General features: G+C 59.1%; 2 protein-coding genes across 7 annotated transcripts in view; one reads left to right on the plus strand and one right to left on the minus strand.

Annotated features, from left to right (window-relative positions):
* LRCH4 (leucine rich repeats and calponin homology domain containing 4) overlaps window positions 1–3,500 on the minus strand; it is a 26,387-nt gene extending 22,887 nt beyond the window's left edge. For 2 of the 6 annotated variants that reach the window (XM_058181330.1, XM_058181328.1), the window contains exon 1: window positions 3,171–3,482. In XM_058181330.1, coding sequence (XP_058037313.1) covers window positions 3,171–3,363 — 193 coding nt within the window. In that variant the 5' untranslated portion in view covers window positions 3,364–3,482. Of the gene's footprint in view, window positions 1–3,170 lie in introns of all 6 variants that reach the window. The other 4 variants (XM_058181334.1, XM_058181331.1, XM_058181333.1 and 1 more) reach the window with 4 other exon arrangements.
* Window positions 3,501–5,096: 1,596 nt separating this feature from the next.
* On the plus strand, window positions 5,097–13,201 carry FBXO24 (F-box protein 24). Its single transcript, XM_058180271.1, has 11 exons — window positions 5,097–5,155; window positions 5,872–5,923; window positions 7,944–8,042; window positions 8,132–8,318; window positions 8,519–8,757; window positions 10,047–10,308; window positions 10,663–10,821; window positions 11,411–11,532; window positions 12,026–12,157; window positions 12,490–12,660; window positions 12,779–13,201. Exons 1-11 carry the CDS (start codon window positions 5,097–5,099, stop codon window positions 13,106–13,108), a joined length of 1,812 nt encoding a protein of 603 aa, XP_058036254.1. The 3' UTR covers window positions 13,109–13,201.
* Window positions 13,202–17,863: the final 4,662 nt, after the last annotated feature.

A 17,863-nucleotide genomic window follows, 5' to 3' on the forward strand; every position in this document is an offset into this window, starting at 1 on the left:
GTTCTACTTACTTTTACTACCAGTTCACAACAGGAGTGTGCGCGCTTCCTTCTGCGCATGTGCTTCTGCTTTATGACAACGTCCGGGCGGGTGGGCGGAGCCTCCTGCTGCTTTTACTAGCGGTTCGCAAGAACCGGACCAAACCGGGAGCAACCCACCACTGATCTGAATGTAAACCAGATGCAGGAAGAGACGATGCAGAGCAGCTTATGGCCAGCTAGTCAGAGGCTGCTTTCCAGCTGGACTTACAAACCCTGGCTCATGCCAGCCATGGCCTGGCATGATTGGCAAGGCCCAAGCCTCCTCTCCTGTGGGCCCCTTGCTTAAGGACAGAGCAGAGCAGAGCAAACGAGCCGAGGCTTGGGGACCACAGGGATCTGGGGGGCCCTCCACACTCTATTTCTGGAGGGAGGGAGCTGAGGGAGGAAAGAGCTGAAGACCGCAGCCCCAGCCGATGGTCAGCAGTTCTTTACGGCCACCTGGAAGTCAAACAATGAAGTGCTCCTAATCCTTATCCAGAGATCAAATTTCTCGGCCGCTCCAATCCAATCCAGCTCTGGGCAGCTTCACCAGATGGGAAAACAAGAAAAACCACCTTAAGACCAGGCAGAGCAATGATGCCCAGGAAGCTTCTCCCCTTTCACCCCCAATTCAAAGGCCCACGGCCACACACCCCTCCTGCCAAGGCACAGAGCTTGGGGGCTCGCAGGAGGGCAGGTGGGGTGAGGGGCTTACAAATCTCGGGGGGGGGGGAGGATGCTTTACCAGAGAGTGTTGTGGCAGAGGAGAGAGGGCCGGTTTAGCTCACGCTGGTAAAAGCCTGTTATTAAGAACACAGTAGCCTGCAATTACTGCAGGTTCGAGCCCGGCCCAAGGTTGACTCAGCCTTCCATCCTTTATAAGGTAGGTAAAATGAGGACCCAGATTGTTGGGGGGGCAATAAGTTGACTTTGTAAAAATATACAAATAGAATGAGACTATTGCCTTATACACTGTAAGCCGCCCTGAGTCTTTGGAGAAGGGCGGGGTATAAATGTAAACAAAAAAAAAAAACAACAACTCACTCCAGCCCCAGATGACATCGACCCAAAGGGAGCCAGCTCCGTTCTACGGCACAGAATGGGCAGGTGCTGTGGGTTTGTCAGGAGCGCCCCCAAACCCGGGAGGTCCAAACTTGCTCAGGTCCCATTCAGACCCAAGTCTCCAGGCCCCGCCGGAGCAGAACTGGGTGGCCCTGCGTGGTTGGCCGGAGGAGATTCATCCACCTACTTGCAGAGATGAGATACCTAAGCCAAAATGAGCAGTGACCCCCCCTCCCCTCCCCAGGGACCTCCAATACCTGTCAAACGAGAGCGTCAAGCCAGCCGCAGACCACAAACCCTCCCCCTGAAGACCGGCTGCAGAAAAAGAAGGAAAGCCACAGTGGAACCATGCTCCCCCCACTCCAAACAACCTGGTAAGAGGAACAATTGAATGGAAAGTCTCAGCCACCTCAGCCCTACGTCCAGGATGAAAAGAAGCCATTGGGCACCTGGGCAGGCTGATCTAACACATCCTGCGTGGGGGGTGGAGAGGGCACTAGCAAGCCCACAGGCAACATGGTGAGATCTCTCTATGGGAGAGATCTGATTCCAGCCAAGGCCTGACGGGACCCCCACCACCTTCAGATCATAGACGAAAAGAGTCGAAAGGTGCCCCCTCCAATCGGGCCCTCCTTGGTTTCGGACATTCGCATGGCTGCCAGGGCCACCCAGGGGATGGTCAAGCCCCAAAGGGGGGTAGCCCCCATTTCAATCCAGCCGCTCAGGGAGGGATGAGGGCTGCCCGGTGGCGGTAGGTCAGGGCAACCACAAGCAGCCCACTGCCCCCACAGGCTAGGCCCCAAGTGCGCCCAAGATCTCCCGCTGATCCTCTCTGGCACTCGGCCTCTGAAAACCATCCAGGCTGCCTTGGCGGCACCTGCCTCCCCGACAAGCACGGTAATTCCTGGCTTACAAAGGGGTCAGGTTCAGACATTGCGGGAGGGGGGGGCACCATTCCTCCTGACTGGCTAGGAGTCTCCCACTGACCGCTGAGGCGATGGGGATGCCCTGGGCCTTGCGCCAGAGAGACCTGCCACCAGCTCTGGCTCTCGCCATGCGGCCCCCAGCCAAGCCAAGCACACCCCAGGGCAGAAATTCCAGGAGCCAGCAAGCCCAGTGCTTGCAGGAAAAAGCCACTGCCCTGCCAGACTCGGGTGAGTCACTTCCCCCATTAAGAAGCCGGTTCCTCCTTGTCCTCCATCCCTGCCTCTCTAGAGAAGCAACCTGCACGGGGGAGGGGGGAGGTCAGCCAGCCAGCCAGCAGCAGCGGGAGTCCGGTTGTCAGAACTATGCCAGTCAGCAAAGCAGAGAGGGAGCCTGCAAAAGATCACTCAACCACGCCTGGCTGTCACACACCTGGCAGAGGAGCCCCTGCCCGCTGCCCTCTCCCAGCTCCCAGGAGAGACTGGTGGGAGGTTAAAGGCACCGAGAAGGCCCTGCTGCAGCTCTCTACAGGGCAGGTGGGCCCAGGGGCGGGAGGAGCGCCCGGGAACCCTAGGGGCAGGAGGGGGGCAGAGCCGGCCAAGGGGGGTCGTAGCATCTCAAGCGCCTGCCTGGCATAGAAGGGCAGTCAGGCTGAGCCTCCCCTTTAATACTGGCCAGGTAGTCCAAGCACGCCCAACAGAGCGCGCCCCCCCCCGGAGGCGTCCTGGCTGAGGAAGGGGGCTGCCACGGGGACCCTTCCCCTCCTGGACCACATCCCCGGTTGCCGGGCCCGGCAAAGAGAGCGGCCGCAGGAGCCTCCGCGCAGGGAGAAGCGCTCCCGCCTGGGGGACGGGCGGAAACACCGGGGCGGCTTCCTTCCCGCTGGCTAAGCTACAACTCCCATCATCCCAGGTGGCGCGGAAGATGGGCATTGGAGTCCAGGGGGGCGGGGAAGCGGCCGGCAGCCGCAGGAAAGTCCCAGCCACTTCTTCGGAGGGGCGGGGCGAGGGGCGGGTCCGAAACACAATTTATAACGGGGAGGGCGGGGCCTGTGGGCAGAAGAAATCCGCTGGGGGCGTGGCCAGAGAAATAAGGAGGGGTAGGGGGCTTCGGAGGAGGAGGCGGCGGCGCGTGGCCGGGAGGGGGCGTGGCCGAGCACCTCACCCGCTTGCGTGGTGTCGCTGAGGTCCCAGCGCCGAGCGGCTCCACCGGGGAAGTGTCTCAACCGCCGCCCCGCCAGGCTCAGGCTGCCCGAGGCCACCGCTTCTTCCAAGGCGCGCTCGGGGCCCGGGAGGAGCCCGGGCAAGGAGGGGGAGGGCGGGGGCAGCGACTCGGCCCCGCCCTCGCCCGCCGCCATCCCGTAGGCTCCGCTGTTTCCGCTGCGGCCGTCGTAAGCCGAATGAGAACAGAGAGGCAGAGCCAGCGAGACCCCAGCCAAAGGGGGCGGTGCCAGAAGGATAGCGTTCGCCTATGAGAGGCCGGACATGCGAAAAGCGGCCAATTAGAAGGACCCTGGCCGAGACGTTCCACGCCCGACAGCCAATCCCGTTTAAAAGCTGCCTGACTCTTCCTCCTTTTGCTCCAATCGAATCCCCGGGATGGAAGGAAACTGGGACGTGCGCGAAAGCGTCTAGGTCCAACCAATAGTTTACGAGGGAGGCAGATTCCTCCGGATCCGACTTGCCTGACCGACACGTGAAACTGCTGCGCACGTGCCTCTGTCGCCCTATCACGTTTAAGGAGGCAGGTAGGGAAACGATTGGCTTAGCAGGCGAGTCGACAACGGGCGTATCACGGCGCGCAGAATCGGGCGAATGATTCTGACGGATGGCTGAGCTGCCAATCAAGAGGCGCTCGGCTCCTGGCGGCAAGCGCTTGAAAGCCGAGGGAGGCGCGATCAGCCTCGAGAGGGGAGAATGGCAGCCAATCAACGGCCACGCTGCCTCTCAGTGCCCGGGCGGGGGAGCTCTTCGACCAATCGGGACAAAAGGCGCCTCAAGGGAGGCGGGCCCGAGCCTGAGCTAAAGGCCCGGCCTCGGGAAACGGAGAGAAATGGGATCCTCTGGGTATAAGCAGAGTGCCCCGGCCGCATGAATAGCCGTAGATGTACTGTGGCTGCAGCCAAAACTGCTGAAAAGCCCCCGGGAGCCTCCGCGGGTTCCCCAATGACTTGAGGAGCGCTTGTCCTGTGGGGAAACTTTAACGATTTTTTTAAAATTTATTTTTAGAGTTTTTTATTTCCAATCCCACCGTTATAAATAACCCAGAACAAACTTAAAACTCCCCCCTCCCAACAACCAACCCAGGGACGAAGAGAGGCCCAGCCGGCTTTCAATCCAGCCAGGATTAGAACTCGGTCCCCGGGCAGCCTCTCCAGAATAAATTTGATCAATAAATAATAAATAAACCCAAAGGAGGTTCCTCAACCGTTTTGTCTGAAACGTCACGGGGGGGGGAGAAGGGGGGTTGGACTAGATAGCCTCCAAGACCCCCCTCCTCCTGTTAATTATTCTGGGCCTTTTAAGAGGGGTGGGCTTTACTTCTGCTGCCTGGGAGGGTTCTGGTAGTTGAGGCCCACTCCTCTTCAAAGCCAAAGGTGGGGGGGGGCATCCATTGCTCCGGAAGGGCCTTGACTCGCAGGGGCCGATGGAGCCGCCCTGGGGTCTCCATAGATAGAGGGTGGCTGGCAGCCCCACAAGACCAGACCTGCAAGGTGGGGATCCAAGGGCTCTGCCCTTCCTGCACCCCTACTGGCTGCAACTGGCCTCTGGGCTGGCACCCCAATCCATGCGGGGTAGGGGGGGGTGCCTGCTTGCCGCTTTAGGCTATAATTTCCTCTCAACAATAGCTGGAAATGCTGGATGTAACATCTAACAGAGGTAGTCCTCGACTTACGACCGCAGTAGCAGCCAATGCTTCCATTGCTAAGCAAGACAGTTGTTAAATGAGTTTTGCCCCATTTTTTACTACCTTCCCGCAGTTCTTAATTGTTTGCCGCAGTGGTTAACTTAGTCACACAGTTATTTAGTGAACCTGGCTTCTCCGTTGACTTGGTTTCTGGCAGAAGACTGCAAAAGGAGACCACCGGACATGGTAACAGTTGCCCGGTGTCCAGATTTTGATCAGGTGGCCAAAGGGAGGCTTCAACGGTCAGGTGAAAAACAGTCGTAATTCCGTTTCTTTAGTGCAGTCATACTGCAGCTTTGAACGGTCACTAAACGAATGGTTGTTAAGTCGAAGACTACCTGTACACCAGGAAGTAGGAGAAACTAAGTGGCGTGGTGAGTGCCACGGCGTTACCCTTGGTCTGTGAATCCTGTTGGTGTCCAACACACCGTTCTTCCTCGTGCAGCCAAAAAAGGCCCCGGTCTCTGGAGGTTCAGTCTGTGCCCACTTGCTGGCTCAGAGGAGAATGCCTTCTGCTGCACCACCCACACAGCCAGGCTCTCGCGTCTCTCATGGCTGTAGCACTGCAACATTGCATTCGTGTAAATTGAGAATAGAGGAGGAAAACCCGGGAGTTTATGAATCGGGTTCATGGTGGCTGGTGGTGGTGGTGGTAATGGGTGGCTGTTCAGGTAGGGAAACAACTGTGCTATACAGTTGAAATTGCAGTGTGATTACTAATCGAATTGCTCACAACTATTGAGACTTGTACCCACGGTATGATACATCTGAGGAAGTGAGCCACAGATCACGAAAGCTTAGGGTTTCCCATGGATTTGTCAGCCTGGAAAGTAGCTACCAGATTCCTGCTGACTTCTGTCAGCTAACTTGATTTTACACGCAAGTCTTGGGCTTTGTCTTTTCCACTACACTTTGTTTCTTCATGTTCTAATTCTCAGGTTTCCCCTGCCCACTGAAGGGAAAGCTCCAGCCCAGGTCGGACCCAGGGGATTGCAGCAAAGCATTTGCAAGTAAGATCATGGATAAGGAAACCCAGAGTGCCAATGAAGGAGAATATTTGTAGCTGAGAGTTGAAGCCCAGAGTGCCAGCTGGTGGTGGTGAGGGGATGGGGCCTGGGATCAGGCAAGAAGCTGGAAAGAACCCAAATGGCTCAGAGCCCAGGCACTTCATGTTCTCAGGAATAAGATTCTGACTGGAACCCCGGCAGGGTCTAGAATTCCTGAGTTCTCTGCCAAGGCAGGGAATCCAGTGGGTGGACAGAGTTTTTCATCTGAACTCAGCAAGGGGTTTGGGAAGAGCCAACTGTTCTTTCAGATCACCTTTGAGTATTGCTTTGACAAATGCAAATATTTCCACAGTCTCTTCAATACATTCGGTAAGCTTTAAAAAAATAACCTTCCTAATCACTTAATTCCCTCTAACCACCCCCACTCCCAAAATGACCTCACAAGAATTTACAGGAATTAAACTAAGCCCTCCCAATGACTGCAAGTAGCACAGGCTGCAATGAAGAAAAAACCCCAAAAGGAAATTCCTTTTTATCAGTCGCAACAACCCCAAAATGCAGGCTGGAAAGAGCTTGGCCAGGAGTTCTTAACGGGAAAACTCACAATGATTTTAAGGAGAGGAAGGCTGGCTTCTGGTTCCTACCCCTTACTGTCTCTCATGCAGCAATTTGAAAGAAACTCACAGCACAGGAAGAGCCAGAGCCACCGTTTGTGGGATCCCTGCCCCTCAGGCTAATCTTTGACCCGAAGACTAGATCGATCTCTCGTGTCCAGCTCACAAAGCATGCCCCAGATGGGTGCTGATGTCACAGTGCCCCAGTTACCAGGGGAAACCCAGTCTCTGTGAAGCCATCAAGACGGCCATTATCACATAGGGCTATGTCCCCTAGGGTGATAGGCTTGGTGGGCAGAGGCCTTCAAAAGCCTTGGCCATGCTGGGCTCAGCAGCAAGGGTGGGTCTGAGAGCTCACACCCACCGCAGAGTCTACAGCTGGGTGGGCAGACATGAGCGACAGGCGCATCCCCCGAAAATTCAGGAGGAGAAAGCCCCAGCGCTTCTCCCTCATCTCTAGCACTGAAGAGCCGCTTGGAGTGAGCATTTGGACTGCAGGGCGTGCAGGACGAGGAAAACTATGAGGAAGTGCCGGGGTGGGTGGGAGGGAAGGGAGGGTGGCAGGAAGATGCTGGATGAGGGAGGAGCTTTCTCTGTGAGCTTGGCGTGCAAAATTTCCACTTCTCCCCTTCCTTGTTTGCATACACAAATTAATTTACCTTATGCACCTTTTAAAGCTGGAGAATTCCCTAGCGATGGACTTTTATTTTAAACGTTGTTACCGTTAATCAGAACAAGTTAGTCAGACCTTTGACTCACAATCTTTTGCAAAAAAAACCCTTGGAAAGCAGACTCGTGTAGAGTTTGGCAAATTCGACTGACCTTATTTCAAAATGTTTTTAGATCCAAGTAACAGTACAACAGAGCAACTGCAAAAAAAAAGGTAAACTTGTCCTAAGCATGCAAAAAAAGTCTTATGAATCAGCTATAATGAAGTTGAGTCACTTTTCAGACATGTAAGGACTGTTTCCTCCGAAATTAGGAGCTCCCTCTTTACCTGGTCAGTCCTGCCACCTGGTGCCCATTTTAGGAACCGCACCCAAAACGCTGCGTTCTCCTCCCCTTTCTCTGGCCAAGAAGCCAGGGTCCCCCTGGGCTTAATTGATCACGGCTGCTTCCATAAAGAAACCGGGGGAATCTCAGGTTTCTGCGAGGTCAAAGATTGGGCACCTTGTCTTGGAGTTTTAGAAGTGGCAGGAGCCAGGCGGATGCTCCTTATTTCTTCTTTGGCTTTTCACGATGATATGTCAGGCATAAGTCCACCAGGTAGTGCCCAGCCTGCCAGGGAAGATCTTTGCCCACTGAGCTGACTCCCAAGCAGCTGCTAAGGGCCCTTCAGACCCCTTGAAAGGTGAAGCACTGGGAGATCCAGGATAAGGGGGCTCTTGGCTCCTCTCTTCTGCCTACAGCAGCCCAAGAAGAAGCGGCGCAGCTCATCCACGGAGGCCACGGAGGACAAGAAGACCAGGGGAGAATCCGCCTCTATCCAGCTCTTCCCTCCTGAACTGGTGGGTGAGCCTTGGGCAGGAGAAGGGGGCACGGAGGGGCCTGAGGAAGGCTGGGGACGCGTCCTGAATGGCTCCCACTCCTCTTCCAGTTGTACTACATCATCTCCTTCCTGCCAGTGAGGGACCTGGTGGCTCTCGGCCAGACCTGCCGATATTTCTATGAAGTTTGCGACAGCGAGGGGGTCTGGCAGCGGATCTGCCGCCGTCTTTCCCCTCGGCTGCGGGATGAGAATTCGGGTGGCAGCCGGCCGTGGAAGAGATCAGCCATCCTCAACTGTCAGTATAGCGTGGTGTGAAGCGGAGGGAAGGGAAGGGGGGGGGAGGAGCAAGAGCCGGTGTCCTCCGAAAGACAAGGGAAGTGGACCAAGGCTGCGATGGCCTCATCCCCAGGCCCCACCTGGAAGGGAGAGCTCTTGCCCAGTCGGCTCCTCTAGACAGACCCAATTTCCCTGCCCTCGGGCCTCTCTGTCCCACAGACACCAAGGGCTTGTACTTCCAGATGTTCAGCGGCCGGCGGCATTTCGTCAGCAAGACAGTGGCCCCCCTCCTCTCGCACGGCTACCGGAAGTTCTTGCCCACCAAGGACCACATCTTCATCTTGGACTACAACGGCACGCTCTTCTTCCTCAAGAATGCCCTGGTCTCCTCCACCATGGGCCACATCCAGTGGCGCCGGGCCTGCCGCTACATGGTGCTGTGCCGCAGTGCTAAGGACGTACGTACGTGCCTTTGCGGCAGAAGAGGAGAGGGGAGCCAAGTCCTCCGGGTGCATGTCTTGGCACACCGGGTGCAGGGGAAGCAGCGCTGGTGGGAGGGGAGCCGAGCTGCCCTTTTGAAACCGGGTATCCCCTTCTTCTGTTTTGTGCCCAGTCCCTCCTGCCTCCCTGATGGTTTCTTGGTTTCTCCTGAACCGAGAACAGTGAAATCATGGGCAGAAAAGAGGGAAATGTCAGCCTAGAGAGTCCCCCTTTCCGTTGGCTCACTGCAAGCCCTACAGCAGGTGAGAGGAGGCTCGTTCTGTGGCCTCTCGCTTTCCAGAGCTATTTGTGGCTAGTGCAAAAAGAGGCCACGGACCCCCGTTCTCTTGCCAGAGGGCTCCCCAGGCTGAGGGCTTTCAGTCTAACTTCTGGTCATGACTCCCAGGCCTCCTTCCTCTCCGGTCCTTTTCACCACACAGTCTTCCCATGAAGCAGCCTCCTCTCCCGCCAGGGTTTCTTATCCCAGACTGGCGTTGCACCTTGTTTGCACAGAGTCTCTGTGTCTGGTGCCCTTAAAACAGAAGGGGAGCTGCCCTTTGTGAGAAAGTCAGCAACAGATTTGCTGCGTGCCCCCTTGAAAGAGCACCCACGCAGGCCTTGCCAGGCTCTTGTGGGCTGGATCCCTTGGAGACCAGACATGAGGATGTGTTCAGAATAAAGATGCAGAAATGGGAATGGCTGTCCCTCCTCTGCCCCCCCCCCCCGTCCTCTTCCAGCCACAGTCCAGGCCACCCGAGGGGGTGCCTGAGAGCAGCAGCTTTTCCAAAAGGGCCCAGATGGTTTCTAGCTGGGATGGGAGAGGGAAGCTTCCCGCTGGAAGATGGTGCCTCCAGTCCCTCCGCACTGCTGGCTCTTTGGGAAGACTCCGCTGGTTCTTGGCCTGGCTCCCTGGGGTCTGGACGAGGGGTTGGTGGGGGGTGAGGGAGCCCAGTGGAAGTGAGGCCAGAGGAGCCGTTCTCTGGGTCCTTCCCTCTGAGGAGTGACAAAGAGGCCCCCCCCAGGACTAGAGTGCCAGAGGATTCTTGGTGGCCTTCTCTGCAGCAGTTCCTGTAACTGCAGACTCCTTCATCCCTACTGGAATACCTGCTCCAAGAGGAGCAAGCGGCCCTGGGTGGGGAGAGGGGGGGGGAACACCCAGGGGGCCTAGGAAACCTCTTTTCCATTTCCACCCCTGAGGATTCGCTGCTGCCTCCTGATGCTGGGTGTCTCCTGATGCTGGGTGTCTCCTCCTGCCTCTGCCTTGCAGTTTGCCACAGACCCCCGGAATGACACCGTCTACCGCAAGTACCTGTACGTGCTGGCTACCCGGGAGCAGCCACCCAGCCCTGCCTTGGGGCGCAGCGAGGGATCCGGCCCGGCACCCAGCAGCCGCCTCTGTGACTGCGTGGAGGTGTACCTGCAATCCAGTGGGCAGCGGGTCTTCAAGATGACCTTCCATTTCTCCATGAAGTTCAGGCAGATTGTGCTGGTGGGGCAAGAGACGGAAAGGTCCCTCCTGCTCCTAACAGGTGAGAGCGAGGAAAGTGGGCACGGGAGTGGGGGGCCGCAAGCCCTCCATCGGGGGTCCTTCCCAGCGTTCAGCCACCGGGGGGGGGGGGGATATAGGTGGGGACAGCCTGCTGCTTTTGCAGGGCCCTGCGTGGTTTCCGCACAAGCGCAGAGTCCGTGTACTTGAGCATCGACCCGTTTGGCTATGAAAGGAATCGACCAACCGGTTTGTCACCCGAGCTTTTGGCACTGGCCCAAGCGGGTCCCCCGGCCAGCTTTCATGCCTGAGGCAGGACTCCCCCTTTGCTTGTATGGATGCAGCAAAATATTCTTCCCTGCCATCACCTGCCAGGGTGGAATTGTTCTCTTCACAGAGGAAGGCAAAATCTACAGCTTGGTGGTGAACGAGACGCAGCTGGACCAGCCCCGCTCCTACACGGTGCAGCTGGCCCTTCGCAAAGTCTCCAAGTGCCTTCCCCACATCTCCGTCCGTCACATGCACTCCAACCAGAGCAGCGCCGTCTACCTGACAGGTAAGGCCAAGAGGGCCGCTGCCTGGCTGGCACGTTAAACCCAAGGCCTCCCCGTCGGGCCTGGCTGGAGGGAAGAGGGCTAGATAGCTAGCTATTTAATCTGCTTTTCGATTGTCGTGAGCTGCCTGGGATGGTTCTATGAGACAAGAGGCCGTATTGGGGACTTTTAAAAATAAACAAATGGTAGCCTTAAGAGGAATCTAGGGGATGTACAGCATCTGGATGCAACAGGGCCCGACTGGAGGGCCCCCCAAGCGTCATTAGGTTGAAGATGAGAAGCGGCTGGCATGGACCGGGCAAGGCAGCCTTTGAGAGGAAGGCACAAGGGGTGGGGGGGGGAGTCAGGGCCCGGGCGATCAAAGCATGAAGCAAGAGGGCTGGAAACCAAGTGGGGAGACGGGTAGGGTTGGCAGCAAGCAGTGGAGGCAGAGAAGAGGAAGGGAGAGCAGCCCGTCCAGAGATTCAGGGCCAGATGGAGAGGAAAGAACTGCCATGCTGGATAGCAGCCCTTCGGCCCCCACCTGAGGTTGGCTGGAGGCTGCTTCTCTGTGGAACTGGCCTGAAGCCAACTGTGGCTTCCCCATCACAGGCGAGGGCACCGTCTACTTCGAGGTCCACTCGCCTGGGGTTTACCGGGACCTCTTTGGCACCCTGCATGCCTTCGACCCTCTTGATCAGCAGATGCCCCTGGCCCTTTCGCTCCCAGCTAAGGTAACGCACAGGTGGGACTCCGCCTTACCTGGGCCCCTGGGAGGAGTTTGGCTGCCCTGCAGAAGCACAAGATGGGCAGATCCTGGATGAGATGGAGGGCAGGAAGCAAGGAAAAGGCCCAGGCTGGCTCCTCTCACCAACAGCCTCCCCCCCCACCCAGTTTCCTCCCTTTCCTGTGGAGCCCCATTGCGCTCTCCTTTCTGGGTCCTGGGAGGAGGGGCTCCCCACCACTGCTTTCACCCAGGTTCCTTAGGCAACAATTCCCAAGGGGAGTCTGGACAGTTAAGATGGATGTGGCCTGAAAACTAAGCTGGTCACCCCCATCCCTACTTGCAGCTCTGGGGAGAGAACACTGCACATGCTCAGAGGCACCCTTCTGTATTTTCACTATGGACGGCCTCCAGAGACCTTTCCATCCTTCCCTCCTGCCCCCTGAAGGCTGCCCCTCCAAGTCCGGCTCCGGTCTCCTCAGCCCCGCTGCCTCTCTTCACAGGTGCTCAGCTGCGCCCTGGGTTACAACCACCTGGGCCTGGTGGATGAATTTGGACGGATTTTCATGCAGGGAAATAACCGCTATGGTCAGCTGGGTACGGGGGACAAGATAGACCGCGGGGAGCCTGCCCAGGTACAATTTTCCCAGGGGTCTCGCTCACACCAAGCTTTCAGTCTACAAGCCAAGCTGGTTCTGCCGTCCCGCCCCACCGTGTTTCTGTCTCTCACGGCAGCTTCCTTGTGGCTCTTGCGGGGTTTGGGGTGCCCCTACATTTCTCTGGCCAACAGCCCCTTCCCCTCCCCCGGCAGACTGGAATTGGCTGTGTGATGTCAGAGCTTCCCAGGATAACAACCGGGCAGCTTTCCGCCTGGAGTGGGAAATGCGTTTTATGGGGAGGGGGGCAGTGTGTGTGTGTGAGCAGAGCCCCAGCCCTGCTCAGAGGCCCTGTCGCTGCCCCCACACAGGTGCACTACCTGAAATGGCCCCTTGACCTGTGGTGTGGGCTGAACCACACGCTGGTGCTGAGCCAGAGCGGGGACTTCAGCAAGGACCTGATGGGCTGCGGCTGTGGCGCAGGGGGGCGTCTTCCAGGGTGGCCGAAGGGCAGCGCCTCCTTTGTCCGGCTGCAGATCAAGGTGAGAGGGGCTGGGAGAGCATGGAGGGGGGACAGGCCGGGGCGCCCACCGCCCTTCCCTCCTTGCCTCCGGAGTACCAACTGCCTCTTTCTCCGGGCTTTCCCCTACGCCCGTACAGGTGCCGCCCTGTGCCCGCCGTATCTGCTCCACCCGGGAATGCCTCTACATGCTATCCAGCCACGACATCGAGGAGGCGCCGGCCTACCGGGAGCTGCCGGCCAGCAAGGCCGCTGTGGCCCCCGGCGACTCTGAGGCTCTGGCCGCTCGCACCTGTGAAGAGTACCTCAGCCAGCTGCACAAGTGCCCCACGCTGGAGGGTCGCATGGCCAAAATGAAAGAGGCGGTGGGCAGCATGCCCCTCATGACCTTCCAGAAGGACTTCTTCTGGGAGGCTCTGGACATGATCCAGAGGGCAGCTGAACTGCGGGAAGCCCCCCCGTCCAGCTAGCTCATGGACCACTCCCCCACCCCCACCCGATATCCTCCCCTTATACGCATCATGGATCATGATTGACAGATAGAGAAGACTTCGCACTGAACAATTGGGAATAAATAAAGCAAAGCACAGACCAATGCAGCCGGCAGGAGTTTCGGGGTGAGCGGCTGGACCGGGTCTCCCGGGGGGGGGGGGGAAGCAGGATACTCTCTGGTTGAATGTCTTTTGCGTCTTTGGGGACCAAATGTAAAGAACAAAACCGATGGAAGAAGAAGTGCTTCCCCCTTTCTGGGGTGGCCGTGCTGAAACTGGGAGTAGCAGAGGCCCGAGGGCGGCAATTTCCGTCAGGCGGGTGGCCAGGCCTCGCCAGGACAGGATGGTGCTTCAGTTGGGCGATGCCATCAGGAGCCGTGACGGAGCAGCTCCCTCTGTGGAGCAACCCACCTGGGATAGAATCAGGATTCAGCCCGAGATGCCCTCTTGACCCACTATTTTCCTCCGGGGGTGGGAGGCCCCCTTGCAGGGGTACAGCTCTTTGCCCTGAAGGGGACCCCAGCCCCACGGAGCTGCAGCCGCTTCTCCAGAGGCAGCAGGCCAGCTGTGTACAACTGGTTCCCCCACCTGATGCTGCATAAAAGGTGCCTCCCCCCATCTCTCCTGACACGCGCACACCCCCCCCCCCAGCAGGAGCAGTGTGTGCAGAAGGAGCCGATTTCGGATCTAAATAAGCTGCTTCAGCCCCAAATGTTCAAACCCCTCTGAGCAGAGTTGGACAATTCCCTCCCTGGCCAGAAAATGGCCACCCTGGGGCAGGAGAGAGGGGGCTCGGCTGCCTACCCACAAGGGGGGCTCCCACCAGGAAAGCTGGGGGGAGGGGCTTCTCTCCTATCAGAATCTCAGCCTGGAGGCCGATTCTATGCACATGCACACCCACCCACCCCCAGCAGCTGTTGTGAACCCCCCCCAGCGTCCTCCGCAGTCTTGGGGGCTGAAGGAGGGGAAGGGTCTCCTTCCCATAGGAGCCACAGCCAGCCTGCAGCATATCCTCTCTTTGGAAAGAGCTGCAGGAGAAGCAAAAAAGACGTTTCCACTGCAGACTTTTTACTCCCCCTCTGAAAAAAACCTGAGCAATGTCCCCATTCCTCCCCCTGCGCCCCCCCCCCTCTGTGCATGAAAGAGCCACTCAACACCCCCCACCTTGCCAGCTGAGAAAGGAAAGGGGGGAGGGGCTCAAACGGTCCTCCCAGCCCTTCCCCTTGCAAGCCACACCTGTTCCTTCTCCTGCATTCCTGGCTCAGCCCTGCTTGCTTGACTGCCCTGCTTGGAGGGGGGAGGGAGTGGCAGGCCCTATGCCAAAGCTCTGTCCTGGGTTCCAGTCACACCTCTTCATTTCATGGGCTTGAGTTCCAAAGGAAACTACTCTTGGTTCAGGTTTTATATGGCGGGAGCCTCGATGGCAGCTGGCGGGGAGTCTGCTTGCTCAGTCCCCCTTCCAGGCTTTGCTCTGGTCTTGGTAGCAGCTGGGCCTTAAACCAGGCACCCACGGCACAGAGCCGGCTGGCACCCTCTGGGCAGCCGGAGGAGAGATTGGCGAGCCCCGGTGCTGCGGGCGGACTGATGTAGTAGAAGTAGGTCAAGGAGGCGCCCACCGTGTAGGGCTGATGGTGCCCTAGTCAATGTAGAAGCAGATCTCCCGGACATGGCGTTGAAGAGGTGAGCCATGCTGCTGGCTGCCAGGAGGCCACAGACGCCCAGGCAGTAGCTCCAGAGCGGGTAGAAGAAAGGCTCCAGGGGCCCGGGCTCCAGGGGTCCTCGGGGGCCCGGAAGGGCTCCAGGAAGCGGAAGGCGAAGACAAAGAGGGCCACGAAGTGGGTCCAGAAGTTGCCCGTCTCGTTGGTGGGCCGGAAGGCGGAGCGGAGGCACTGGGCAGCCGAGGAGCCGGGGCAGCGGTAGCCGCTCAGGATGAAGCGCTCGGCCACGTCGGGCGGAACCTCGCCGGAGCGCAGGAGGGGCCCCCGGCAGCTCATCCAGGCCCCGGAGCGCCGCGAGGAGGGCCCCGCTCTGCTCCTCCGCCTCTGCCGCGGGGGCTCATAGGGCCATTCGCCGCCTGGCGCTCCTTCGGGCAGGGCCGGTTGCCGCCCCGGGAAGAAGCTCGCTGTCTGCCGCCGCCGGACGGGCGGGGAGGATGCTGAGAACGGGGCCGGTGAGGGCCGGGGAAGAGCCTCGTCGCTTGCCTGCAGGAGCCACGGGCGCTCCGTCTAGCCCATCCGACCGCGGGGAGGGCCAGGGAACCGGCTGGTGGTCGCGGGTGATTCGGCGGAACGGGCGGCCGCTTGAGGTCTGCGCCCGAAGCCGAGCGGGCTGAGCAGGTGCCGTTTCCCCGGCGGGAGGATGCTGAGAACGGGGCCGGTGAGGGCTGGAAGAGCCTCGTCGCTTGCCTGCAGGAGCCACGGGCGCTCCGTCTAGCCCATCCGACCGCGGGGAGGGCCAGGGAACCGGCTGGTGGTCGCGGGTGATTCGGCGGAAGGGGCGGCCGCTTGAGGTCTGCGCCCGAAGCCGAGCGGGCTGAGCAGGTACCGCTTCCCCGGCGGGGGGGGGGAGGATGGTTGTGGAGGATGCGGGGCTGGGCGGGTTCCCTCGGCCGCCCCGCCTTCCCTGCCGCTGGGCGGTTGCGGGCACTGGGTGGGGGGCGTCCTCCCAGGCTCCGCAGGCGGAAGCTCCGCCGGCCACCGGCCTTGATCCCCGGGTCCGCGAGGGTGGAGGGCGCGCCTGGCAGCCGCTTTGGGCGAGGGGGGGACTCCCCGGCCGCAGGGATGCCGGCTTCGGCCGCAGGGAAGCGAAACGGCTCCTCGGGGCGCCTCCGGGCCGCCAAACGTCGCCGACTCCCTCTGGAATCTGCGTGGAAGAGGAGTAGAGGGCAGCAACCCCTCCCCTCCAGGGCTCCGAGCTCCGCGCTTTCCCCACGCGGACGGTTTCCTCCCGTCTAAGGCGCCCCCTCCCCCGCCTTTCCTCTCCGCGGCAGGGTCCGCAGGGCAGCCTACGAGGCCGGAGCTCTACGCCCTTTAAAAGGGGGTGCAGAGAGAACGACCCCAAAACGAACCGAGCGCGCCGGCATACTGGGATGGCGCTGGAGCTCCCAAAGGGCTCTGGACGAGATCCCAACCCAGGAGGAAAAGGGGGCTGGGGCTTTCAGGTGAGCAGCGAGGCCCAAAGAGGAGGGAGCTCAGGCGCAGCAAAGTTGGCTCCGGGGTGCAAAGGGAGGGCCGGTGATCTCCTAGAAGGCTGGGACTATTTTTGGCCGGTCCAGTGAAGTCAGCCAGAGGGGAATGCTGCCCCCCCCCACAAGCCCTTTCATCTTACCGGGCCCAGGAAGAGGGTCTTCCCAGTGATGGCGTTTGCCCTCTAGAATGAGACACCGCCCCTCTGGTCCATTCTGCCTCCCCACCCACCCTGGGGATGTTTTTTCCCCCCAGCTATTGGGTAGAAGCCCCCCCCCTTGTGTTTCTTTCTGCAATGGGCTGGTCTTCTGATCGTCTCCCTCTTCTTCCATATGTGGTATTTTTAATTTTAGTTTTTTATAAACTACCCAGAGTCATTGCAGAGTCCAGCAGCCCCAAAAATGGAATATTAAAATTAAAATTAAATGCTGCTGTTTCTGACTGGAAGCCGAGTTTTCTCTGCCCCAAGGTGAGCAGCCAGGAGAACCTTCCAATGCCATCTGTTTTTAGAAAGCACCCCCAGCCCCCAACCCTAGATTTTTGGGAGCCCTTCGCTCATCACCCGCACCCGAAGGACAGCTGGGCACTGCTCTCCCTGGCTGCAGGCCTGGCCGGGTGACTTCAGGACAGCAGGGAAAGGCCAGAGTCCCTCTGGTTATCACCAGCCCCCATATGTGCCACAAGGGGGCGCTCAGGCCCTGCTCTCCAAGCCTCGACCCTTTGGGGCGGGAAGGAGAGGAAGCAGGCAGATTCCCTGCTTGCTGTCCATGGCCCAGGCCTTTGGGGCAGAGAGAGCAGGAGGGGTCCTTGTCTTGCCTTCGGCAGAACTTATCACCTGCCCCACTTTGCCACCAGCCGAAGGCAGAGAGCAGCTGCCAGGGGGCCTGGAAAGCCTGGGTCAGAGGGAGAAGCCCAGGCTCCCTCCCCACCCTGAGCCTCCGACCCTCCTCCTGCAGCCCAGCCCCACTGAACACCCCCCCAGGAACCTCAGCCAAGGAGAAAACATTTTGGGGAGCTCTTGGGGGTCAGGAGGAGAAGCTGGGGGAGGCCACCTGCCAAAAGAACGAGGGGGGGCAGCAGCCTTTGGGACAAAGCGGTGGGCTCCAGCCCTGAGGACTTGGGAGCCAAGGAAGCGCCAGGCTACAGTTTCCAATCCAGGCCACTGTAGGAGAAATGCCATGGAGCCTGCACTGCTGACATGGAAGAGACGGGCTGGCAGAGGGGCCGGAGCCTTTCTGCAGCCACATTGTCTGCCCCAAATCTGCAAGCCAGATCAGAGTGCCGGCTGGTCCAGTTTGATGGCCATCCCTGTGCCAGGATCCCAGCACTCAGAATTATGTTTGGGAACTGGAGTAGCAAGTCGGGTGGGGTGGAGTGGGATGGGATGGCAGCCAGAACCACCTTTTTCCCACCTGGCCTTTCCAGGCACAGAAGGCGGCACCTCCCCCTCCCCATTCCCCTAAGCAATCGGGCATCTCCCTGGTGGGGGCTGCATCTACAATGTCGGGCAACAGGAGGGGGGTAATGCCAAACCACAAAGGCTACCACG

The sequence above is a fragment of the Ahaetulla prasina genome, chromosome 4, assembly GCF_028640845.1.
Source record: "Ahaetulla prasina isolate Xishuangbanna chromosome 4, ASM2864084v1, whole genome shotgun sequence".
Taxonomy (NCBI): Eukaryota; Metazoa; Chordata; class Lepidosauria; order Squamata; family Colubridae; genus Ahaetulla; species Ahaetulla prasina.